The following is a 27,070-nucleotide window of genomic DNA, read 5'->3' as shown; positions in this document are numbered from 1 at the left end:
AACCCAGTTCAGCTACCGATTGTGTGACTGCAACACATTGTTTATCGCTTTCATTTTATGGATCAATGGTCTCATTAGATAGTAAAATTCGTGTTAAAATTGTTGTTTTAGGAGTTGTTTTTAAAAGTCTGGAACGGATTAATCCATTTTGCATTACTTTCTATGGGAAAGCGCGCCTTGGTTTGGGAACACTTTGGTTTTGGAACGGACTTCCGGAACAGAGAACCAAGGTACCACTGTATTTGCAGACAGGAAGAACTCATCCCCTTTAAACATAAACACACACAAACATGAGACAATCACGGAGAAGATCTGGAGGGGGGGGCACGCGCGCCCCGCTGAACAAGGGGCCGCGGTCCCTTTAAGAGTCGAATGGAATGTATCAAAACAAAAAAGGCCGAGCACCCATTGGACGGCCAGCTGGCACGTGAGTCCACAGCTGATTTCCTGGCTTTTTTTGTGTGGTTTTTATTTTTTTTGTTGCTGCTGCTGCTGCTGCTGCTGTGTGTCAGTTTCAGCAGGAGATTATGATGTCTCTCCTTGGTCACTGCCCTGCACTCTTTCTCCGCTGAAGTTGGCTGGGGGGGGGGGAGGCGGTGAAGGGGGAGGAAGACGCAGAAGAAGCGGTGGAGGGGTTGGCAGCAGCAGCAGCAGCAGCAGCTCCTGCCTAACTATTAATTGCTCCCCGCCGAACATTTCCCCTTTTCCTTTCTTTCTTTCTTTCTTTCTTTCTTTTGGACACATCTGGCTGGTTTGGCAGGAGCGCGCGGGGAGGGAGGGGGGCAGAGAAGGCAAGGGAGCAGCAGCAGCAGCAAGGGCGGCCCCTTCGCAAGGCGCCCCCCACGCGCTCACAAAAGAACCGAGCCCACGAAGAGCACGCCGAAGCGGGGCGCCGGAGGGAGGAGGCAGCCAGCCAGCCAGCCAAGCAGCCAGCCAGCCCGCGCCCGGGTCGGCCTGCTGTGCCCGCGCCACCATGGCCCAGGCAGGGCAGCTCAACATCCTGGAGCCCGGCTGCCCGATCCAGGTGGAGCACGACCGCAAGAGGAGGCAGTTCACCGTCAGGCTGAACGGTAAAGGCGAGACCAGGTGGAGGTGGCGGAAGAAGAAGGGGCAGACAAGGGGAGCTTGGGGGGTGGGGGGTTGGCTCGTGCATGGCTCCCCTCCCTCCTTTTATTTGGCCCTATCGGATTTGCTGTGTGTCCCCCACCCAAAAAAAAATACCCCCCCAACCCCGCGCAATCTTTTGTTTGGAATGTAGGGAGGCGATGGATGCGCTTGCAAAAGGGGGGGGGGGGAGCCTTTCCCGCAATTCACTTTGGAGAATTCAAAGCAAATCTCTGTGGTTTTTGTTCTTGCGAGGCTTAATTTTTATATATTAGTTTTTCTCTCTTTCCTTTACCCCCCCCCCTTATCTTTTTTATTTTTTAAAAAAACTATTGCTGCAGTGTGAGGCTGGTTATGCAACAGATTAGTTATGGTGTCAACCTCATAGCAACTGGATACAGGGAGATTGTGGGAAGGAGAAGGAGGTGGGGGAAAAGGGGCTACCCAGAAATTTTATTCCTGCTTTCTCTTCTCTTTCTCTCCCCCCCCCCCCCCCACCGCCTGCCTTCTTCCCCTGTGTGTGAGCTGCGCTCTTTTGCTCCCCGTAAGCTGCTGCTACTGCTGTCTTGGTTACTCTCTGGTTGGTAGGGGAACACCTGTCCTCGCAGGATCTATTTTTAAATAAGCTGTGGAGGTTGATACCAGAAGCCCCCACGCCTTCCCCCTTCCGCCTCGCTCTGTGGTACAAACTTGCTTAATTTTTAGTTTGATTGCTGCCGCCTTCTCCCCCCTCCCTTTTCTCTCAATCTGCTAATTTTGAGTAAATCATGTGATGGGCAAGATTACTTTTATAAATCCGGTTCCCTACTTATTTTTGCTGCAGGGAACAGTACTTAGTTTTTAAGCTGCATCTTAACAGCATGTGGGGCCTGATCCTCTGCATAACCTATACCCTGCAGACTTTCCAAAGGGAGTTGCTTTCCAGTAATTTCCTGTGGTTGTCAGAGATTGGCTACGGCTGCAGTCCTGTTTTCTGTGGCGTGGCTTGAGAGTCCTAAAACACATGCAGTAAAAAAAGCACCACCCATGACCATATGCAGAGGGCACCCCCTTGTTTCCTAGCATCACGGCTGAGGCCTAAGGCTAGTTCAAGGCATGTTGCTGTCTGAAGCGGAGCGGCAAATGGTAACACTAACAGGAACCCTTCCGAGTCTGGGGCTGCTCACAAACCATTCATGTACAGCATATGACTTCCCTCAAAGAGTCCTGGAAACTGTAGTTTGTTAGTGGTGCCAGTCCATAATGACGCCCACCTGAAAGGTGCTGGAACTGTGCTCCAGCTGAAAAAAAGCACTGCCCTGGTCCATGACTGCAATATTACTAAGGGTAAACCGTGTGAAAAGAATGAAGCTGGGGTGGGTGGGTGGGTGTGTGTGTGAGTGAGAGAGAGAGAGAGAGAGACCGAGACCCTTTTAACATTTTTTTGCGAGGTCCATGCTGGGATTCTCAAATGGCTTAAGCATGCTTCATAGCTTTCCTGCTTGACCACTGAAGGGATAGATTACACAGGGTTCCCCAAACGTAGGGCTCCAGCTGTTTTTGGACTACAACTCCCATCATCCCTAGCTAGCAGGGCCAGCAGTGAGGGATGATGGGAATTGTAGTCCAAAACCATCTGGAGACCCTGGATTAAAGGGGTAGGCAACGAGCAAGGCAAGGGTACCAGACTTGGGCTGGGAGACCCCCCCCCCCGCCATAAACCTTGGAAAGAAGCTTCCAGTCAGAACAGAAAACACCGAGCGTAAATGAGCCAATATTCTGACTCTGCAGAAAGCAGTTTCCCTTGTTTTCATGAGAACTGCTGTTGCATTCAGGCTTGTTATGGGCGTCTGTATGAACAAGACACTGGACAAGAAATGCCTTTGGCCTGATCCTGCAGGGCTGTTACGTAGGCTCCTGTCTGTTTAATGGATCAAAAACATAAAGGAATGCATATTTGCTCTCAAAGCCTGTTGCATTGACTTGCATCTTCAGCAATATGCTGGTGTTAGATATTATCAATGCTATTTTGAAAAGTTGCGCGGAAAGGTACAACACCATTGCCCATTCAGCAGATGGGTTATGTGAGCAATGCAAAAAAAAAAAAAAAAAAACCAAGTCCATTAAATATTAAGGGGTGGGGAGTCGAAAATGATGAAGTATCTCCTCAGAGTACCATTTGGTTTCAAGAAGGTTATGTGTCAAGTTATAAGAGTGGATAAAAGTGTCTTGCTGATGAATACATAAAACTTAACACCCAGCCCAGTCAGAGATGTGCCTCTGTTAGTCATTTATGACCCACAAATGACCTGAAAGGAACACGGAAAATCTCTTCTCCTGTTTGTATAGGAGAATCTCCTGCAACAGATTCTTGCTCGCTGCAGGCGACCAGGCAGGTGGCTATTTCTGTTAACCTCAGCTGGAATATATACTGCATTGCATGGATGACTTTCTCTCAATGAAAATGCTTGTCTTTTCTAAATATATCAAGATATGTTCCATTTTTCCTCTTCTGCTTTTATTTTTAAGCCAAGAACCACCATTTTTGGGTTAAGGAAAAAAGAATCTAAGCGCTTGCTCCTAGTCAAATTGCAGGTTATATTAAAACGGGTAAACAATTTCAAAAATGATATACCCAATAGGAGACATTGTTCATAAGCCACTAAGAATAGTAAACGCAGAGATTTTGTTTTTCGCTAAGTACCACCACATGCTGTTTTTTCAGGCCTAACAATGGGTGAAAGTGAACCATCAAATGAATATTGCTGGGAGGACTGAAGGGCTGCAAAGAAAACAGTGAAGCCAAACAGTCTCTTTAAATAGCACATGGTTAAAATAGTTTCATCCTGATGGATTCCCGTAGGAAATCTGCCGAGCTGTAAATCAGTTCAGTTGCTCTTGTTGTTTTTAAAAAAGTTGTGTGAGTGAAAAGGTATTGTTGCAGTAGGCTTTAATTTTCTTTAGCTCCGAAAAGAGATCTCGAAAGGGTGTGCGGAACATGATAGGGAAATATTTATACAAGGGTGGAGAGTTTGGGGGGGGGGGGGACGAGCGGGGAACAGATGTTAGTGTTCACTCTTTACAATGAAGGCAGGGTGTATAGAGAACACTGTTGAATAAGCTTGCAGCTGGTTTCAATAACATTTTCCACCAAGCACCTGAATGAAATGTGGAACTCTCTGCCACATGATGGCCAAAGGAACAGCTGCATCCCCAGAAGGGCTATACAGGAGATCATGGTGCATTTTAAATATTCAGGGTTTCATTCAACAAGTAGTTCCTTTTAGGGAATAGTATGTTCTATTGTTGGACTCTGTCACCTTTTAAAAGAATTATATTTCCTTTCCTCCCAAGAGCTCAAAATAGTGGTACAGCCCTGTGAAGTAGGCTAGTCTGGAAGAGTGACTGGAAGAGGGTACAAAGGTATAAAACCAGTTTACTGGCCTTGCATTGAGGGCAGACAACTGCACCCAAGACTTGCTCTAATGATCAGATGTAACGCTAAACCTTGGCTTGCCTACTTCTCCTCTGGCACAGCTACAAGAAAACGATCAGAAACTTTTCATTTCCACTTTAGATGAACTGCAGTTTAGTATGTCACTGATCCCTAAACTTGATTAATCTTGACTGTAGCTAGTTGAAACAAGCCACTTTCACAAACTATGGCTTAAACCGCCTTCTTTCAACAATCTACCGTTCAGGGTTTGTACGACACACTAAACTGCACTTAATCTGAAATGGAAGTGGAAGCTTAAGGTTGGCTCTTTGCAGTTACATCAGAAGAGGAGATGGAGGAAAGACAAACCCAGAGCTCACTGCAGATCAACCCCGGTTTAGCACTGCATCCAAACAAAGCCACTATTTATCCCCATTGTAGCCTGGGAACTGTAGGGATCAGCATGACTGCAATAACACATGCGTAAGAGTAAAGTCCACTGAAGTCAGTAGCGACTGCAGAGGTTCAGCTTGTAAGCACGCTAAGCTTTACCAAATGATCGTCACCAGCCAAAATGCAACCTTTAGTGTTTACTTGGAAATGCAAATGATCTTGGAAAGAAGTTCTAGGCTTTAAACCCTGGTATGAAGTGGGACTTTCATTCTCTGACTTCCTCCATTGCCAGCCTTCCCCAGCTCGGTGCCCCCAGCCAACAATAGTTGGGAAGGCTGCTCTGTGCTAACCTATCACAAACTTGAAAGCCTCATTATCACCACCTTCCCTTGCCAGAGTGCGACAAGTGGTCATAATTGCTCCTGCCCTGGAAAAAAAAGTCTTGGAGCTGCACTCCCAGTCCACAACACAGCTGAACAGTAGTTTGCGGGGAGAAGGTAGGAGTCTCTCTAGCTTAGCCTTTTTCCAGATACGCAAGCTTTATAGTTTTAGGAAACATTTTTCTGGGGATATATGCCATTGTGAGAGTTTCCTCCTTCCATCCAGATTCAGATCTACCACCTTATCTATGTGAAACTTTGCCTGCACCAACAGCAGAATCAGTTGGTGGGAGTTCTGAGAAGATAGAATGGGCTGGACTATGTCAAGTGAGCTTGTGTGTGTGTGTGAATTACACTTTTGATCCTCACCTACATTTTTAAAAAACCACCTCTCCCTGCAACTGGGTAACAAACAAAACAGAACCTTTCCCCGTGATGAGCCATTTCTTTTTTACTTGCGGAACCTCTGCTTCTTTTTATTTATTGGGGGGGGTGTTCACATCACCCCAACCTGCAAGTCGGTCCACTCCACTACTTGATCATCTGAGGCCCTTTTTTGTGTGCCGCCTCCATGAGAGACCCAGAAGCCAACAACACAAGAACAGGCCTTTTTTGTGGTGGCTCCCTGTTTGTGGAATGCTCTCCTTAGGGAGGCTTGCCCCGTGCCTTTGTTACATATCTTCAGCCACCAGGCGAAAACATTTATCTATAACCAGGCCTTTCGTTGATTAACATTCTATGGCCTTTTAAAGGTGTTTGTTTTTGTTTGGTTATGTATATTTTGTGTTCTCATTTTGTAATTTTATGTTGTGAACCGCCCGTGATCTTCAGATGTAAGGCGGTACAGTCATACCTCAGGTTGAAGTCGCTTTGGGTTGAGCATTTTTGGGTTACGCTCCGCGCCGACCCAGAAGTCGGCTGCTTGCTTGCCTTCTATCACTGTGCCATTGAGAGCGTGCTCACTTATGGCTTATGTGTGTGGTACGGAAGCTGTACTACCCAGGACAGGATGGGGTTGTGCAGAGTTGTTAAGGCAGCAGAGAGCATTGTGGGCTGCCCACTCTCCACCTTAGAGCAGATTTATGCCACAAGGTGCCATAGGAAGGCACTGGACATAGTAAAAGATCCATCGCATCCTGGTCACTGTCTCTTCGAGCTCCTGCCGTCGGGACGGAGATACAGGACGATGATGACAAGAACGAGCCGTCTCAAGAACAGCTTCTTCTCCAGAGCGATCTCGGCCCTGAATGGGAAACCTAGACTTTGAAAGTCATCTAATCTTCCTTGCTGTATTATATTATATTGTTTTAATTAGTGTTTTTATAGTTGTTCTGATTTTGAGTGGAGTGCCCTATCTGGGTGGATGGAGCAGCCAAGTAATTTCGTTGTCCCTGAGAGGGGGCAATGACAATAAATATATTATTATTATTATTAAGTAACGGAGCGCGTTACTTCTGGGTTTCGCCGCATGCGCAGATGCTCAAAATGACGTCACACGCATGCGGGGAAGTGGCAAATCGTGACCGGTACACGGGTTGTGTTCGCTTTAGGATGCAAACAGGGCTCTGGAACGGATTGCATTCGCATCCTGAGGTACCACTGTACGTTGGAAGCTTCCCAGAGTGGCTGGAGCAACCCAGTCACATGGGTGCAGGGTATAAATCAATTATTATTACTACTACTATTATTCTTATTATTATTATTGAATAGGATGTCCCTATTTTCATCAGAAATGGGTATGGATAACGTGCTGCTTGTATTTCAGGGGGGCTAGAGAGGATGTGCCCCGTTTACCTTTTTTGCTGGTCTCCTTTGTGAGTGTGTTTTAGAAGGCTATTGGGTGTGTGTGAAATAATATGTCTAAAATTAAGGAAAGTGATAGATAGGGCTTGCAGATTTTAATAGGAATCCTGCAACATCTTCCCCATGATTCTTTGTGTTTGCTTTGTCATTGTGGCCTCTTCCAAACTTCCCCAGAAGATGTGAACGCATTTAATTCTTGGCACCGAAAACAAAAGCCTTCCCAGTAACTTTTCTCACTTACGTGCAATAATTGCTGTTGCTGTTTTAATTTGCCCTGCCCAGTTTGCCTTCTCTGATTTGAATTGAAGGTGAATCCCAAAGAGGAAGAAGCTTTGCATTGTCAAACATGAGCTGGCCTGTTTGCCAAGTGAGTTCTCTGGCACTCCTGTGGCTTAAGCCCTCTCTCTGTGGTCTGTTTGACGCTCTCTTGCTCGAGTTTGAGGGAAAACAACCCCCTTGTAAACAAGAGTTTTGTCCTGAATCACAAGAAAGCAGTGGCGGCGCTCTCGGAACAAACTGTTCCTTTTAATTCTGCAACCTGCCTGGCCTCTCTGTCTCTCTCCCTTTCTTTCTCTTTCTCTTTCTGTGGGCGCTTGTTCAAACAGCATTCATAGCCGTTTCCTGTTGCCTAGTCCGAAGGCCAAGAAGGAGTCTCCCTATCTGCATTACCTCGGTTGCCTGTTTAAAAAGTGTGAGAGACAGGAAGGGGTGGTATGTACACACCAGAGTGTTAGTGCGTGCGTGGGTTGCACAGATCCAACTTTCCCCATCTGCATTTTTGTGCATGTTCCTTTGCGCACAATCACATGCAATTGAACGCTTACCTCCATGTTTCCCATCCACACTAGCTATTTCGAACCCTGACTAGGGGGTGAGGGGACTGGCTGGGCCAGACCAGCGGAGAGGCTCCTATATTTTGCTTATCATGTGCAGCCATTTGCACAAGGGCCCTTCCAAACTGCCCTAGCCATCTGCCTGATTCTAAGAACGAAGGAGGTGGGGGAGCATTTATTTGCCCTGCACCAGAACTAGGGGCAACCCCCCCCCCAGCCAGCTTGCTGTGGTTTTTAGCACCTCCACAGGCAGCAAATGCTGCTGTTGCCAAACCAGCATCTGTTCAGGGCTGGCCCGAGTCATCGTGCGACTTTCTGTAACAACTTCATGGTGAGTTCTCTGAAACTTTCAGTGGTACCTCTGGATGCAAACAGGATCCGTTCCGGAGCCCCGTTCGCATCCTGAGTAGAACGCAACTCGTGGCTGCGCGGGTCACGATTCACTGCTTCTGCGCATGCACGTGATGTCATTTTGAGTGTCTGTGCATGCGCGAGTGACGAAACCCAGAAGTAACACACTCCGCTACTTCCGGGTCACCACGGAGCATAACTTGAAAACACTCAACCTGAAGCACATTTGACCCGAGGTACAACTGTATTTTTCTTGGGAAAAAGCACTGGACAGACCATTGGTCTGCACTGCCTGGCAGTGGCTCTGCGGGATTTCAGACAGGGAGACTTCCCTAGCCCTACCGAGCGGTGCTGGGGATTGAACCTGCGACCTTGTGCGTGCAAAGCAGACGCTTTGGCCCTGAGCTCCAGCTCTTGCCTCTTCCATATTGATTCGCCGTGAGCGCAGATTCTTAAAGCACAGCAGAGCTTAGCTAACCCACAGAAGCGATATTTGGAAATGCCGTGTCCCCAAAGAAACTTCGCCATGTGGCAGCTCCTTCGCCATTGCAGTGGTTTCAGCCTGGCGACACTGAGCTCAATTGTGTGTCTGACACACTTGGCCTCTTGAGGTTGGTAAAGGCCTAGCTGACTTCCGTCATCCCTTGTTTGGAGTTGTACCAGCCTCTTCCACCTCCCAAGGACCCCCCTCCTGCCCAGTATCTTCCCAAGACTCAAAGCTGTGCCTGGGTGCTATTCAGCGCATGTATGAATTGGGGGCTTTTTATTCTGCCTGGGATGATTGACAGCTCTATGCGGGAGCGCATGCAGTCTGTGCACAGAGCCCTGCAACCCCTCCCCTCTGGCCTGACATGCTCCCATGCCTACAAGATTATGAGTCGATGCAAACCTTTCTTTCCTTTTTAATTGGAGTTTAGTCAGTCCTTACCCTGCCTCATGCATCCTGTGCATGAAATTTAAACTGCACAATCTCTGCAGTCTTTTGCGCCAGCTGAAAGACAACTCGGCCCCATCTGCGCTATGAATCTGAAACTGTGTCCTACCACTTTGAACAGTCATAGCTTCCCCCCAAAAGCATCCTGGGAGCTGCGGCTTGCAAGGGGTGCTGAGAGTTGAAAGGAAGCTCCTATTCCTCTCACAAAGCTACGGTTCCCAGAGGGGGTTGCAATCAATTCCACCAGTGTGGTGTAGTGGTTAAGAGGGGTAGTCTCGTAATCTGGGGAACCGGGTTCGCATCTCCGCTCCTCCACATGCAGCTGCTGGGTGACCTTGAGCCAGTCACACTTCTCTGAAGTCTCTCAGCCCCACTCACCTCACAGAGTGTTTGTTGTGGGGGAGGAAGGGAAAGGAGAATGTTAGCCGCTTTGAGACTCCTTCGGGTAGTGATATAGCGGGATATCAAATCCAAACTCCTCCTCCTCCTCTTCTTCTTCTCTTCCCAAGAAGCTCTGAGAATTGTAGCTCTTAGAGAGCCACAGCTGCTCAATTTAGACCAGGTGAGTGGAACCTTTTGGCCCTCCAGATGTTGCCTCGCCGAGCATGGCCAGGGATGATGGGACTTGTAGTTTAGCAATACCCAGAGGGCCAGATGTTCCCTGCATCTGGTCTGGACATTACTGAGCTGGATAAGTGAATGGCCTGACTCAGTGGCTTCCTATCTGCAGATAGCAGGCTTAGGATGTAGAATCATAGTAGAGTTGGAAGGGTTATATAGCCCAACTCCTTGCAATGCAGGAATCTTGGAAATCTGTTGTCTTTTTCTACAATAGTGTTAGAAGAGCACTCCGTTTTCACAGTGGCCAACCAGTTGGCTATGTGAAGTGTGCGGTAAGACCTGAGTGCGAAAGCACCCTCCCCACTTGAGACAGCAGACCTACTTGTGGGAGCCTGTCCCAGTTAAGACAGAAAGCAGCTTTGTTCAAACATGCTTATAAATTGCCTTGATGTTGGCCTTCTTATTTTTTTAAAATATATTTTTTAAAGGAATTTTGCCTTGCCTTTCCGGCTCAAGAGCTTAAGCTACACATGGTGGCTAATGCAGGAAGTGAAAAATGCCTTTGTAACACGTGTACTTAACAACTAAGCAGGTGGATTGCGGAGAAAGTTTTTAGCAGAAGGAGAGATAGCAAAATCAATCCAGCGAAGCTGTGAGAGGGGGGAGTCTCTTTGTCTGGGCAGCCCAAGACATTACCATGCACACTACCCAGTCTTGCGCCCCAGAGAAGTGCTGCTAACCTCAGTGGCGTAGCGGCGTTTGCTGGTGCCCGGGGTATGTACAGCCTCGGAGGGTGAATGGACCCCGTTGCACTGGCCCAGCCCTTGTCCCCAGAGCCAAGCAGGCCTGTGCTATGCTGCTTGTCCATCCACATAAGGGGGTTGGCTGACCAACATGGCCCTTGGTGGGTGAATCTTCCCAATGCCCATCGAGAGGAATGCCAGATCGGGCTACACTGGGGTCACCCCTTGCCCACCTTCGTCTGCGTCCGCTCACTGTCTGAGCGAGGAGTGAGCGAGCGCTAGCTGGGCAGCCATTTAGCGAGGGGGCCAGGGATGCTGCAGCAGTCCCAGGCCAAGCTCCGGGCCCAGAGACCCCTGGTAGCAGGCAGGGCAAGACAGGGATCCCTGTGTGGGGATGCCTGCTTTGCGCCCCTCCAAATTGTGTGCCTGGGGTGCTGGCCCCCCACACTATGCCCCTGCACTCCATTGTCCCTCAAAACAGACAGAAGCTAACAACAACAGTCCAACGCTCGGACCAGAACACTGCACTCCTTCTCCCTCTCTCCAGATGTTCAGCTTCAACCCTCATCACCCCTTGCCAGCATGCCCAATAGTTAGTGCTGATGGGAGTTGTAGTTGAACAACAACTGGAGAGGTATGGGTTTCCCATCCTTGTTTTCCATAAATACTAATCAGCACACACACACACACCCGGGACTGTTAAAATATTCAAGCTCCCCCCACCTGCAGTCTATTCTCTGTCCATTATGAAGACTGATTCTTTGCTAATGGGTAATACAATTCTCCTGACTTGGAGAATTATTGAGAAAATATAGTGGTAGTAATGTAATATGAATGTACTGAAGTGCTGTATAAATAGCGTTTAGTACTCTGTAATACTGACCCTAAGATAATGGAAGAAGAAAGATGCAATCGTAGAATTGTGGAGTTGGCAAGGACCCTGAGGGTCATCTTAGTCCAGAGCTTTCCCAACTTTTCATTTGGTGACACACTTTTTAGACATGCATCATTTCACGACACAGTAATTAAATTTCACTAGCAAACCAGAGGCTAAATGGACCCCTTTCCAGCCCTGGGAGGAGCGTTTGTGCGACACATCTACACGCTGCAGCCAAACACACTAACGTGTCGCGACACACAGTTTGGAAAGCTCTGACCTCGTCCAACCCCCTGCAAGGCAGGAATACGTGGCTGTTCCATACGGGGATTAAACCTGCAGCCTTGGCATTATCAGCACCACGCTCTAACCAACTGAGCTATATAGGCATCCTGTGGAGGTCCATCCCGTACAATGTAGGAATAGAGCCTTTAGTGTTTAGTTGAGAGTGTATTAACTTATGGTTTGTGTGTGTGGTTTGGGAGCTGCACGGTCAGGGGGAAAACAATGTTGTCCAGGGTTGTAAAGACTGCGGAGAGAATAATTGGATGCACTCTCCATACCTTCGATTAAATTTATGCTTCCAGGTGTCATAAGAAAGCTGCAGAGATGGTGCGCACCTCGGAAATGATCTCTTTCAGCTTCTGCCTTCTGGAAGAAGGTACAGGGTTATAAAGACTAGGACTAGCCGCTTGAGAAACGGTTTCTACCCAAATGCCATTTTGGTTTTAAACGCAGTGTAAGGTAGTCTCTATGTGAGTATACTGTATTTAATTATGGGGTATCAGAGTTTTTAGGGGGCTAACCAGGCTGGGATAGCTGGAATAGAAGGCTTGTTGGGTCTGATGTAGATTTTCAATTTCGTTGTTCTGTATGGAACAATGACAATAAAGATTATCGTTTCGTATAGTAGTGTGGTGGCACTTGCCCTTTTGGAATATTAGACAGGCGCTACCTCTGTTGTCCTTTTGGGGCCTACCAAACACCTTCCTCTTGCAACAAGGCATTGAAGTTGAGATCTTTCCCAGCCTGCACCTGTGTTAGAATTGTTGTAAAGTTCTTTAAAATCTATTTCTACTGTTGTTTTATCCATTGTTCTTTACTACCCTGGGCTCCCTTGGGAGGAAGGGCGGGGTATAAATTTAAAATAATAATAACAACAAGTCCAGGAGATTTTGGTTCTTGGTTTTGATCCATATTTCTTGTAAGTGTGTGGATGCCATCTTTTCTCCCGCAGGTTGTCATGACAAAGCGGTCCTGTTGTACGAGTACGTGGGGAAAAGGATAGTGGACCTGCAACACACGGAAGTACCAGATGCCTACAGGGGAAGAGGAATAGCCAAACATCTGGCAAAGGTACGGGTTGCATATGGTGCTTCTACTTGCAGCTCTTTTCCAAAAGTGTACACATATTTGCATAAAACTTGCATCCCACAATAAGTTATACTTAGAGAAGACCCATAGAAACAAGTGAACCTGTTAATTAATTATTTATTTATTTATTTATTTATTTATTTATTTATACCCTGCCCATCTGGCTGGGTTTGCCCAGCCACTCTGGGCGGCTCCCAACAGAATATTAAAAACACTATAAAACATCACACATCAAAAACATTCCCTAGGCAGAAATGACTGGCAGAATCCGAGACCTGGGAGAAGAGCAAATGGAAGAGGATTGGAAGAAATTTAAAGACTACCTGCAAAAACATTGCAAAACGTTTGAATGTTAAATGATGCAGGATATAAAGACAATATGGCATTAGTGACATAGCTGAAAGGAATATGTAAAAATGTTTTATGAGAAATAAGGGTGAAAAAGTTAGAATAACATTATGTCAAACTTAATTAAAATGTTATAAGGGGAAAGATTGGAGACATAATAGTTGAAAGGTATAACATAGAATAAGATTTGAAAAAGGGTAAGGCACTGCTGAATAGGACTGTGTAAAAAGAGAACACAGAAAAGGGAGATGTGAGGAAGTCAGGAAAGAAGGATATGAAAATAATAAGAAACTGGATTTATATGTTTGGGGTTTTTTTAGGTCTTTTTTCTTCTACTTTTTATGTTTTGTACTGCATCTTTCTGTTTTTTATTTGCTTGTGATAATGTTTTTCCTATTGTTATATTGTTTAAAATTGCAATAAATATCTTTAAAAAAAAAAAACATTCCCTAAACAGGGCTGCCTTCAGATGTCTTCTAAAAGTCAGATAGTTGTTTATTTCCTTGACATCTGATGGGAGGACATTCCAGAGGGCGGGCGCCACTACCAAGAAGGCCCTCTGCCTGGTTCCCTGTAACCTCACTTCTCGCAGGGAGGGAACCACCAGAAGGCCCTCGGAGCTGGACCTCAGCGTACGGGCTGAACCATGCGGGTGGAGACGTTCCTTCAGGTATACTGGGCTCACTGATTAATTTTGATAGGTCTAACTCCAAGTAGGACTAGCATTGGGTACAATCCAGAGGTTGTGGCGAGGAACCTGCAGCCATCCAGATATTGATAGACTACAACTCCCATTAGCCTCAGCTAGCATAGCCAGTGGTCGGGGATGGTGGAAACTGTAGTTCTACAGCATCTGGAGGGCTACAGGCTTGCCATCCCTGTAAGAGATGCAAGTTTGGAAATAAATTGTCATAATTTAGGGAAAGCTTTGGGGAAGACTGTGCTATCAGGTGAGTATGCAGCTTTGGGTGGGTCAGCCTTTTGGGGGCTTCTTTAGTTTGTACTTGGACTAAACTACCACTGATGTTAAAGATACAGTTGTATTGCAGGATACACGGGGATTTGGTTCCAAGGGTGGTGTGCACACGCGAAAATCGCGCATAGCCAAAATTACTTTTCCCATGGCTGGCTGGGAAGGGGAGGAGGCCTTGTGGGGAGGCCTCCCCATTGTCTCTGCTGCCTCCCCTCCTGGCAGAGAGCAGGAAGAGGGACGTCAGCAGAGACGGATGAAGGTAGAAGGGAGGAGCAGAGAGAGAGAGAGATGCAGGCAGAAGAAAAAGGCTGGAATGAAGCTGCAGCCGAGCATGTGTGGTTGAAATTGTGCATGAGAAATGCACGTCGGCTGCGACTCAACTGTACCTTCAAACAGAGGACCATCCTTTGTAAAACAGGACTTGCAGCCACCCTGAGTACGTGTGTGTGTGTGTGTGTGTGTGTGTGTGTGTGTCAGTGGCTTCTCCTACTGGCAAACGTAATTCTGGGTATGAAATTATTCAGAAAAGCACTAGAGCAGGCTTCCTCAACCTTGGCCCCCCAGATATTTTGAGACTACAAATCCCATCATCCCTGACCACTGGTCCTGCTAGCTAGGGATCATGGGAGTTGTAGGCCAAAAACACCTGGAGGGCCAAGGTTGAGGAACCCTGAACTAGAGGTTTCCTCGGCCAGATCTGGAGATCGGACGCATGCTTTGACTTGGAGAATTGGTGGTGGGAAAAGGTACAGAAAGGTCAACGTTTTAGGTAGAGAGCTCTGACCCACATCTTACTATTCATGAATGGCGAAAATATTTGGGGTCTGGGGGGCAGGGGGCGAGCTACCTGTTGAGGTGTGGCTCCCCCCGCCCTTGCAACTCTGGTGTGACTTATGCTCACAGAAGATCCCAGGATCAATCCCTGTGGTGGTATCTCCGGGTGGGCTTCCTTTCTCAGACCCTGGAGAATTGTTATCTGTCTGTATAGACAATAGTTAGCTAGGCCTAATAATCTGGTTCTCTATACAGTGGTACCTCGGGTTACAGACACTTCAGGTTACAGACTCCGCTAACCCAAAAATACAGTCATACCTCAGGTTAAAGTAGCTTCAAGTTAAGTATTTTCAGGTTGCGCTCCGCGGCAACCTGGAAGTAACGGAGCGCGTTATTTCCGGGTTTTGCCGCATGCGCAGACACTCAAAATTCCGTCACTCGCATGCGAGGAAGCGGCGAAACGTGACCCGCAGAAACGTGTTATGTTTACTTCAGGATGCGAACGGTACAGGTACCGCTGTAGTACCTCGGGTTAAGAACTTTGCTTCAGGATGAGAAGAGAAATCGTGTGGTGGTGGTGCGGCGGCAGCGGGAGGCCCCATTAGCTAAAGTGGTACCTCAGGTTAAGAACAGTTTCAGGTTAAGAACGGACCTCCAGAACGAATTAAGTTCTTAACCTGAGCTACCACTGTAATGGGCTGGGGAAGGCTTCATCAGGTAGATGTGATTTGGGGAACACGCGCTTGCAGGCCAAATTGGGATCTAGGCCAGGTCAAATTTAGCTCACAGGTCAAAGGTTCTCCGTCCCTATAACCAGGGTGGGGAACCATTTTTCAGCTTGAGCACCACATTCTCTTCTGCTGAACCTTTGTGAGGGAGGGGGGCACATGTCAGGGGTGGGCGGGGCCAGAGGCAAAAGTGGGTGGAGCAATTTATACAAATTTATTCTGTACAGTAGTCTTGGTTCCTCACATACTTTCTCTCGCAAGAGACATTATGAGAGTTGAAGGACACATTCCAGCTAGGTAGACATGCTCAAGGAGGGTGTGGTGTGTGGTTGCGTGAAGGGGTGTGGCTTCAGGAGAGTCCTGAGGGCCAGGCAGAGAAGCTTAGAGGGGCCACATTTGCCCCTCCCCTGGGGCCTGGGGTTCCCCTCACTCCTGCGCAACAATGCAGCTTTGTGTGCTCAAGCCAGGTGGAAAATGTGCAAGGGGTGTTATCTGGAGAGCTGGTTGGAGGGGAATCAAAATACAGCAAGGGAAGGCTCAATTGAATGCCGAGCTTGGAGGGTTGGGGGTGGGGGGTGGGACAGGAGAAAGCCATATGCCCAATTACAGCCTGCTCTAATAAACCCTGACGAATGTCCGCGTTATCCTTCTGCACTGCTGCCTCCTCCTCTGTCCTCTCTTTAAGCCCTGCTTCTCTGGAAGCTTGCGTGCTATTTTTAGCCCTCTGCTTTTCCAGAAGCAGAACCTGGTCTCTTTGGGAGTAGTAGCACCAGGGTGGGCAAGGCGTGGAGATGGAGAAGGCTCGTTTTTGCATATTTGATTGCCTGTGATTTGCCTCATTTCCATAACGAGGGTTGGCAGGCAGCAGATGTGACCTGCTCTCCCTTCCTGATGTCCTCTCTTGATCTTCAGCGTGAGAACAAGAGATGCTCTCCCCAGGGATGGATGGAAAAGAGGCTGCCCACGTCTCTTGACTGGCTCCTCTCTGTTCAGTGGTAGCCTGATGTTGACAAATGTGAGGAGGTGAAAAAGCTGGTCGGAGAAGTTTTATCTGCCGCATTTCTGCCTGTCAGATTGCAGTTTAAATGGTTTGTTGTTTATTTTATTGCTTGCCCTGCTTGTCTGCAGCAGGCTGGTAGGGAATTGCATTTGCATGAATGCACCGTGCTGGCAGCACATAGTCTACCACCTTTCTAGGGATAGGGGCAACATTTTATTTAGCTTGCAATTAAAGGCAAACCTACCTAATTCAGACTTTGCAAAACAATACAGGCACAAAACCCCAACCCTCAAAATCTCTGTTTCTTCCAATTTTGCAGTGCAATATTCCAGCCAATAAATATGAACAATTTTTTCATTTCGTTTTATTTATGGTTTTGGATATTATAACTTAAACTTTCTCTACCACACACACATGCGCGCGCACACACAAACAGGTAAAATGTCCATGAAAATGCCTATATCGATGAAACTTAACATCCAGAAATGCATTATATTGGGAAACTTTCTTTTTGCAAAAATATGTATATTTGACAAAATTGCACACCAAACTCTGTATGTAAGAAAAAATTCTTACCAAAAGGTTGGTGAATTTTCATAAGGATCTTTTGTTAGAAAGAGGGGAGGGGAATCGCAAAGTGATACAGAAATACAGTTGTACCTTGATTTTCGAACAGCTTAGTTCCCAAATGTTTTTATTCCCGAATGTCGCAAACCTGGAAGTGACTGTTCGGTTTGCAAACTATTTTTGGAAGCCGAACGTCTGATGGGGCTTAGCCATGATTTGGTTTTTCAACGTTTTGGAAGTAGAATGGACTTCCGGAACAGATTCTGTTCAACTCCCAAGGTACGACTGTATTGAGAGAAATTTGTTTCAATTCATATTTAAAGGTGAGCCTAAGTAATTCACCCTTTGGAATCCTGAATTTTGCAGTGCTGTTCTCCAGCCCAAGTTATGTGTACAGAAAGACACATGGTAGAGTAGAACATGCACACATTGCTGAAAATAACATACAAAAATGCATTATGTAAGGAAATGTGTTTTGCAGAAGAAAAAAGTCTGCATTTGGTTACATTAGAACTAAAAGGCTGATGAATTTTTGTGAGGCCTTTTCTTTTTTAAAAAAGAATCAAAAATTAGTATGGAAATGAACTTACGATTGGAAAAATGAGAAATGGAGCGAAACCGAAACTGACAAATTTCCCTGCTGGGTTCCCTTTCTACCTAGAACTTGGTTGAAAGCAACCTAACTTTAATATGGGTCTGGAAACAAATCAGAAGACAGTGAAAGCTAGAGCATAATACGAAAGCCAGCATAATACGTTCGTAATGCCCGATTCTGATTCATACAGAATTCCTGCTTGATTCTGTAGAAGAGGACATTTCTAGACTATTTTCAAAGTTAGCTCCTTGTACAACAGTATTGCAGTAATGCAGACTGAATGCTTAGCAGAGCATGAACTGCTGACCTTCAAGTAATCTGTACCCCGAGAGGTTGGTATCTCAGGTGATCCTAAGTTTGTAAAAGGCTCTGAGTGCCACTGAAGCCACTTGTGTCTCTTTTTACAGTGATGGATCCAGTGTGTCATCCAAGTGATGAACATGAGTTTTTAGGATAGAGCATCTTTCTTGGCCCCAAGGTCTGAATGTGACAGTGGTTTGAGGGCTGGGCTTCTCCTCATCTGGTCTTCTCCACCCTCTCACCAGCTTATACACACAATCTCGCACACACCTTTCACATGGGGAGGTTCAGCTCCCCTTATTCCTCAGCTGATTGGTGCCAATGGTCTTCCTTGAGATGTTTCCAATGACTATCAGCTGGGCAGTGATGAGGAGGGAGGAGGGGCAGCATTTGGGGAGGCAGTCTTTGGACCACATGGAAGTAGGCCGAGGGCCGCTTGTGCCCTGTAGGCCATGGATTGGCGACATGCCCTTCACGGCAAGGGCAGCTTCCTCCCAAACAAGGTAAATTGCCACTTATCTCGGCTACCTTTGAAGGTGACTCGGAAACTACAACTAATGCAGAATGTGGCAGCCAAACTGGTGACTGCGAACGATCACCAGGGCCATATTACAACCAGTCCTGAAAGACCTACATTGGCTCCCAGTACGTTTCCAAGCACAATTCAAAGTGTTGGTGCTGACCTTGAAAGCCCTAAACGGCCTCAGCCCTGTATAACTGAAGGAGCATCTCCACTCCCATCGTTCAGCCCGGACACTGAAGTCCAGCACCGAGGGCCTTTTGGCAGTTCCCTCACTGCGAGAAGTGAGGTTACAGGGAACCAGGCAGAGGGCCTTCTCAGGAGTGGCGCCTGCCCTGTGGAACGCCCTCCCAGCAGCTGTCAAGGAGAACAACTGTTGAACTTTTAGAAGACACCTAAAGGCAGCCCTGTTTAGGGAAGTTTTTAATGTTTGATGTTTTATCATGCTTTTAATATTTCACTGGGAGCCTACGGGCTGTCTGGGGCAATCCAGATTGGCAGCATATAAATAATAAAAATTATTATTATTATTATTATTTATTATTAAACACCTCCTAATAGTGCCCCTGTCTTGTTGGCTTCATCCAGGCCAAACTACTGCAGCCAGGCATGGAGATCTAATCAGGCACCAGTTGTTTCTCTGCGATCTGAAGCATATATATATATATATATATATATATATATATATATATATGCAGCGGAATCCCAGAGCTCTTGATTCTCTCTTAGCTGCTCATTCCTGATTCCAGAGCTCTCCATTCTCTTGGATCTGCTGCATTTGAGCCTCCTTCACTTCTGCCTCCCCTCTCCCCCTTCTCCAGCATTCGTTCGCTAAATTAGCTAATGATCCAGGAGAACTGTGCAGCGCTTATTACATTTGAGCATTGGAAAAAAGAGGGAAAGGAAAGTGGCATCGGTTTGCAATTTTGATCCATGAAGCTCCCAGTAGGGATTTTCTTATTTCTGCCCACCCCTGACCGATTTGTGGGGGTTGGGGAGGGGAGCCTGCTGTTCCTGCATGTGCAGCTTTTCTTCTTCTCCAGTGGTAATCCTGCTCCCTCCCTCCCTCCCCTTTGCAACAGACATAGGGGAGATGAGGACAATTTACAGCTTCCTTTGTCTGCATGAGGCCATGATAAGGGGGGCCCAGTCTGTGCCAGGAGGAATTCCTGCCACATCTTAAAGAGATAGCTATTTCATGAACATCAAATCAGAGGTGGCACTCAGAGGCTTCCTTAAGCATCCAGACAATGGCTTTGTGTATCCCTGAGCAACTTTCTTAGTCAAGCCGCTTTTGTCTTTTTTGTTTGTTTTTAAATCCCCATACACAAGCTTGATAATATCCTCCCAGCATTTATCATCGTTATTACGCGTTTTTCCACCCTTCACAGCAAGGTCCCAGGGCAAGTTAGAACGCTAAAGCATAGCTACATAAAAAGGCTCTAAGCATCTTAAAGGCAAAGGGACCCCTGACCATTAGGTCCAGTCGTGGCCGACTCTGGGGTTGCGGCGCTCTTCTCGCTTTATTGGCCGAGGGAGCCGGTGTACAGCTTCCAGGTCATGTGGCCAGCATGACTAAGCCGCTTCTGGTGAACCAGAGCAGTGCACAGAAATGCCGTTTACCTTCCAGAGCGGTACCTATTTATCTACTTTGACGTACTTTCGAACTGCTAGGTTGGCAGGAGCAGGGACCGAGCAACGGGAGCTCACCCCGTCGCGGGGATTCGAACCACCGACCTTCTGATCAACAAGTCCTAGGCTCTGTGGTTTAACCCACAGCACCACCCGTGTCCCACCTAAGCATCTTAAAAAACCTTTAAAAACACAAACACACAGAGCATAACAGCAATTAAAAGGGGGAGGAGAAGAACAATATTTTACAATAAAAACTTCTAAATTCCATAGAAAGACCCGGTAAAAACAGCAGTTGCTCTTTGTTGGGGCAATCCTAATTCCTTGAGGTCTAGTAGCATTGACTTTTCAAATATGTTTTTGAAAGATTAGTGGTTTTTACTTTATGATTTTAATGTACAGTACATTATGCATATTTGTTATATTTATATTTTTAATCCACCCTCGGACCATTTGCTTGCAGGTGGGCTGTAAATGCAAAGGATTTTTGTATGCCTGCCCACTAGGAACAGAAGGATCTCTCTATTTTGGTTCTCTGTTTCTCATTTTCCAATATGGAATTCAATTCTCCACATTCAATCTGCGCTATATAAATATTTTTTAATCCTCATGAAAATTCACTAGCATTTTAGTGCAAATTTATCATGATGAACACATTTTTGTATGCAGTTCTGACTAATGTACACGTTTTTGCAGGCAATTTTCCCTAATACAATGCATTAAAAAAAATATGTGTGAAAATGTTCTTATGAACACTTCCCCCTAATATATTCATTTTTATAAATACTGTTTGATTGAAGAACCACATCGCAAAATTCAAAGAAGTGCAGATTTCTAACGATGACTGTATTTCAGATTGCTTCAGAAAGTATAACTATGATAGATTTGGCTTTAAATGTAACCTGAATAAAATTCTGTCCCCCATCCCTATATGCGCTCCTTGGCTGACCGGAATTTACACATGTGTTGTTACAGACATTGCTTTAGAAGACATCAGTGGTACAATTATATGATCTTAGGCCACATCATATGCTATGATACTAAACAGTCATGTCTTCCCTCAAATAATTTTGGGAGTTTTAGTTTCTTACGGCTGCTGTTAGAAGACTCTGGGAGAGAAACTGGAGTAGTCTAACAAACTACAGCTCCCAAAATTCTTTGAGGCAAGACACGACTGCTTTTTTGAGTGTTGCGCGAGTTTGTGCCCCCCCCAAAAAAACACTTTTTTCAGGGGGAAATTGCAGCGTGAAATCGTGTGAGATAAAACTCCAAATTTACCACCATTCTCACAAGAGAAAATGAGATGCCCTAGTTTTTCTGGGACACTTGCAGGGTATGAAATGGGGTTTTTTTGGGTTGGGGGGGAAATACCACTTTCAAGATGATGTTTGCAACCTGCAGTTTTAGGGTTGATTTGGTGTTTGGGGGGGGTGTTATTGGTTTGCTTGTATGTTCTTGTTTTTATCATGTATCTTGTGCTTTTACATTGTATTTTTTTATGTTGTGAATCACCCTGAGATTTGCAGTACAGTGGTACCTCGGGTTAAGTACTTAATTCGTTCTGGAGGTCCATACTTAACCTGAAACTGTTCTTAACCTGAAGCACCACTTTAGCTAATGGGGCCTCCTGCTGCCACAGCGCCACCAGAGCACTATTTCTGGCTTAGTGGAGCGTGTAACCTGAAGCGTATGTAACCCGAGGTACCACTGTACACAAATTCAGTAAATCATAATCTGCTTTGCATGCAGAAGGTCTCAGGTTCAGTCCCTGGCATCTCCAGGGCTGAGGGGCAACCCTGCCGGAAATCTTGGAGAGCCTTTGCCAGTCAGTGAAGACAATAACGAGATAGATCAAGGGTAGGCAAACGAAGGCCCGGGGGCCTGATCCTGCCCAGTCACCTTGTAAATCCGGCCCGCGGACTGTCCAGGAATCAACGTGTTTTTACATGAGTAGAATGCGTGCTTGTATTTAAAATGCACCTCTGGGTTATTTGTGGGGCATAGGAATTCGTTCATTTCCCCCCCAAAATATAGTCCAGCCTCCCACAAGGTCTGAGGGACAGTGGACCCCTGCTGAAAAAGTTTGCTGACCCCTCAGCTAGATGGACTAATTGGCTCAGTATAAAGCATTTGCCTAGGTTCCTGACATTAACATGTTAAAATCTGCTGTCTGAATGAATCAGTTAAAAATGTGCTCCTGATTAAAGTTTTTAATAATAATAATAATAATAATAATAATAATAATAATAATAATACAGTGGTACCTTGGGTTAAGAACTTAATTTGTTCTGGAGGTCCGTTCTTAACCTGAAACTGTTCTTATCCTGAAGCACCACTTTAGCTAATGGGGCCTCCCGGTGCCTCTGCTGCATGATTTCTGTTCTCATCCTGAAGCAAAGTTCTTAACCTGAGGTAATATTTCTGGGTTGGTGGAGTCTGTAACCTGAAGTGTCTGTAACCCGAGATACCACTGTAATAATAATAATAATAATAATAATAATAATAATAATAATAATTAATAATAAATCCATTTAACATTGCAGCCCTGGTTGAGACAATCAAGGTCATGCGCATCGACAAAAAAATAAAAATAAGGATGGGGCAAATCAGCTTGTAATTTATATTACTGAAAATCAGTATGCACGGTAGGTCATCACCTGTACGGACCACATATTCAACATGCACCAGCAACCTCTATATAGCTTACTTGTTGCACTTTTAAGGCCACATGCTTACCATATGTTGAAAGCACAGGGCTTCTCCCAGAGAATCCTGGGAACTGTGGTTTAAGGGTGGTGGGAGCCGCTGCTCAGGGGGGTAAACTACAGTACCCAGGATTCTTTGGGATGGGAGCCATGTGCTTTAAATGTGTAGGGCAGGCATAGGCAAACTCGGCCCTCCAGATGTTTTGGGACTACAACTCCCATCATCCCTAGCTAACAGGACCAGTGGTCAGGGATGATGGGAGTTGTAGTCCCAAAACATCTGGAGGGCGAGTTTTCCTATACCTGGTGTAGGGTATGGATGTGACCTCACTCTTTCTCCAAAAAGATGCTTGCTTGCTTGTTAAGCATTTGTAGTGGTACATCTGGACAGCCAAACCCTATTTAGCCAGAAATTAGTCAGAAATTTGGAACCTTACCCTGCAAACAGCCAGTGTCTTATTCAAAGCAGAAAACTCAGCTGCTACATTTGGGTCTTGACAGCGCTTATGAGAGCTTGATGTTGCAAGATGTTGATGGTGGTTCTTTCGCTTTCCTGTGTTTTCAGGCAGCCTTGGATTTTGTGGTCGAAGAGGATTTGAAAGCCCACCTGACGTGTTGGTACATTCAGAAATACATCAAGGAGAACCCACTGCCTCAGTATCTGGAACGTTTACAGTCTTAACGCAGGAAGGCTGAAGAGCCTACACTCCTTAAGACATGAGCGAGCCTGGCCTCTCTAGACGGCCCAGTGCAGCTTTTGTTTGTGGGCTGACTTGGGACCCCTGAACTGCCCCCTGCACATGCTCAAGAGTTCTTATTTTTGTAAAGACAAACGTGCAACTCCTCAACAATGCTTCCACCTGGCTCTTGCGATAGCTGGTCTCACCTGGATGTTTGTTGTTTACATCGGCCTCCTATCTTAAGGAAACCATCAGGTGTAAAACTAGGCCTTCGTTAGTGTTGTGGCGATAGAGGGGTGGGCAAGCGGGGGGTCACCTCCTAATTTTGGTTCTTCCTCCCAAAATAATAAGCATCAAGCAGAATGATCTGAGATCAGGCACCGCTTTCCTTGCCAACGCAGGGTTGGGGAAAGCTGGAAATCTACAACCCTGCAGAGGCGACAGTCTTTTTTAAACATCCACTTAGGCCCTTAAGCACATTTTGCTATGTCGGGATGCCAACTCACAATGCAAAATAAACCGTGGCTGTCGCAGGGGTTGGACTTGGAAAGGAAGCAGGTTTTCGGTGCTAACTGCAATAAACACGATGCTTTAGAGACGCGAAAACTGTGTCACTCCGATGTGCTTCTGCAGACGTGAGCAATATGGACTGAGTGAGACAGTTAGCAAATGTACATGGTGAATTTCGTTCCCCACAACAAGGGAACGGCCTACCTGGGTGGCCACCCAGAGGCGAAAGGTGTAATTAAGCGATCCGGTTCGTTTGGGATGGAAGGCTGAAAAACTTGACTGCACATTGGAGAAGGAAAGGGCCTGTTGTTTTGTTTTCATTTTGGGTTTTGGTGGGATTCTTCTTCCTCGCCCCCTTCCAGAGCTCTCCTCCTCAAGTGGCGGGCGTTTCCTCTCACATGGGAGAAGCAATAACAAGACTGAGAGTTTAATGGGTAGCAGGAGGAAGGAAGGAAGGAAATGGCAGGGCAGAGGAAGCTGTGCAAGGCAAACGAATCCTGGGCATTTTAACAACAGGAAAACCAGGCACGATCAGCAGCCACTTTTTAGGGTCCCAAATGGAGACGAGCCAAGGAAAAAGCTGTGGCAAGTAAACCTCAGCTGACTTTCTGACAGAAACGGACAGTGCGGAAAAAAACACAGGATTTGCTTGGCTGCCTTGGACATAAGCATGTGAAAGCTGTCAGAAAGAAAAGAGGACTTGGTTTGTTCTCTGGCTTGCTCTAAGCAGCGTTTGTGTAGATGGAGAAGTAATTAACACTTGAACCTCATCTCCGCATGCCTGTGGGTTACATGATCGAAAATGGCAATACCGTTTTTTCTCTCTAGTTTTTCAACACTTAATTTTGGCTTCCCCTTTCCATCATGTTGCCCAAACCCTGTCCCTCTGCTCCGAAGTCCTTGTGTGGAGACTTATACTCGACTTAAGAGCTATTGTAGCTTTCTCAGCAAGGCGGGCTAGGCCAGGCTGCCATGGTGACGGCAGGCCGCAGGGGCTTCTCTGTTTGTTCCAGGCCTTTATCGCTTTGAAATGTCCCCCTCTCTTGCCCGGCTTGGTTCTTCAACAATGTAGATGGTGGGTTGGGCTGAAATAAGACCATGGGTCCCTGTGGTAACATTACTCCTTTCAACAGAAAGCTAGGTTGATTGGTGCTTACCTGTATTGTATTTAAAGCAGCAGAGAACCAGTTCTGGCATTTGTGGAGGGAAATCTGATGTATTTCCACTCTCCTGACAACTTTCTCTCTCCCCCGCTCTTTGACGCACACCCCTGCCGACCCCTGCTGACATTTTTGGGTTGGAAAATGGGTAGACCTCTGCCCATTTAAGGGCCGAAGGGAGATAAAGCAGATGGGCAGAGGAAGCCACCAGTTTCTTACCGTTCTGTAACTACTGTCGCATCCGCACCATATTTTTAAAGCACTTTTGTACCGCTTTCACAGTCACATAGAGTTCAGAAGATTCTCTAGGGGAAGCCTAGAGTGCTTGAAATGTCTGGTGTGGATGCTGACCGTATCATGATTGCCAATCCCCTCTCCTGTTGTCTTGATAAGATCAACATTTCAATGCAGCACTCGTGAAAGGTATGCTGTCGGGTGTCATGTGGAAAGAACCGAGCAGTGAATGCAATCCTAGTCCCACTACTTTTTTTGTACACTGTGTGTGTGTGTGTGTGTGTGTGTGTGTGGGCAGGCATTTATGGCTGTCAGAAACACGGACTTGCATCTCCTGCTCATGTATTCCACTGTTCAACGCAGGTAGAGATTCTGCCTAGGATGACGGCAGTGGAGGGTCCTTCCTTTTGATTTCTTGAGAGCGCTTAGTGAGATCAAGGCCGGCCAACCCTGCCTTAAAAACAAGCTCAGTATTTTGATAGTGCTGCAGCTTCATCCTGAAGGTGCTACAACGATCATTTCAGTCTCTGATCCACCTGAGATGTGTTTTGATAGTATTTTATTACAACACCACCCCCTTCTCTGTTCTCTGTGTTTTGATATTATGTTGAATAGCAGTGCTTGCCAGTTCCAAGCTGGCGTTTCCAGTTACTCATCCCTTGCCACCAAGAGATTTGCAGAAGCAACTGTGGTGGGGTGGAAACGACTTCTCTCCCTGTCTAGATCGGGGATTGAGAACCCATGACTCTCTGGATGTTGTTGGACTCTCAACTGCCATCACCTCCAGCTGGCATGGCCAATGATCAGGAGTGGTGGAAGTTAGAGTCCAGCCACACCTGGACAGCCACAGGTTCCCCAGTTTGACTCTAGCTTATTTCTGTGATGGGGCATCTCCCTTGCAGCTTGCTAAGACAATTGCTACGGCTTGCTGCTGGAGAACAGAACAGAAGATGTAGACATCTCCCTTACTCATGTGTTGAAGGCACAAGCTATAAAGCTAATTGGGGAAACACAGACAATTGAATAACTCCCAAAACCACCAAATGGAATATCTATTTATGACTTGTCCTCCAGTGTTGTTTTCCACTCAGTGTGGATATATTTTCATTGCCCCCCAACCCCTTACTATTCAATTAAAAGTGGTAAATAATGTGCCTTTCCTACTCAGGACCTCTTAAAATGATCTTTCTGTTGTTGTTTGTGTCTAACATTATCCTTCCCCCATTTGTCATATTATTAAGGAAACCCGACCCTATTGCATGGTATACAATAAAAATGTGTGGCTAAACCAATTGGCATCGACTTGTCTTGCTGGTATTTGATGGGGAAGGACATGTAACTTAAGAGAAGAGGTAATTCGCGTGGATTAAATTGTGGGCATTAAAAAAATGTAAAGGCAGTGTCTCTAGGAATACATTTCAAACCTCTAAAGTAGAGAGAGCCACCATGATGCTCTCCTTGTGGTTTGACTCCAGTTCTCAGCCCCAGGCAGCATGGCCAATGTTCTTGGAGGTTTAGACATATTCATGGAAGATAAGGCTATGCACTATGTCCAGTATCAAAGGTGTATGCTTCT

At 46.2% G+C, this 27,070-nt stretch overlaps 1 protein-coding gene across 1 annotated transcript; it reads left to right on the top strand.

Annotated features, from left to right (window-relative positions):
* The first annotated feature begins 456 nt into the window (after positions 1 to 456).
* On the top strand, positions 457 to 26,786 carry NATD1 (N-acetyltransferase domain containing 1). The gene is made up of 3 exons (XM_083711884.1): positions 457 to 1,070; positions 12,632 to 12,750; positions 23,476 to 26,786. Exons 1-3 carry the CDS (start codon positions 974 to 976, stop codon positions 23,590 to 23,592), a joined length of 333 nt encoding a protein of 110 aa, XP_083568010.1. The 5' UTR covers positions 457 to 973; the 3' UTR covers positions 23,593 to 26,786.
* The last annotated feature ends 284 nt before the right edge of the window (positions 26,787 to 27,070 follow it).

The sequence above is a fragment of the Podarcis gaigeae genome (assembly GCF_964106915.1).
Source record: "Podarcis gaigeae genome assembly, chromosome: 14".
Lineage (NCBI taxonomy): Eukaryota > Metazoa > Chordata > Lepidosauria > Squamata > Lacertidae > Podarcis > Podarcis gaigeae.
The sequence above is the reverse complement of the archived record's forward strand: the minus strand, read 5'-3'. Positions and strand labels throughout refer to the sequence as shown.

Bases quoted from the DNA above. Each gene is read 5' to 3' on its own strand.
- NATD1 (XM_083711884.1), top strand. From the start codon at position 974: ATGGCCCAGGCAGGGCAGCTCAACATCCTGGAGCCCGGCTGCCCGATC. The intron at 1,071-12,631 runs GTAAAGGCGAGA...TTTCTCCCGCAG, and splicing joins GTTCACCGTCAGGCTGAACG to GTTGTCATGACAAAGCGGTC. The intron at 12,751-23,475 runs GTACGGGTTGCA...CTGTGTTTTCAG, and splicing joins TAGCCAAACATCTGGCAAAG to GCAGCCTTGGATTTTGTGGT.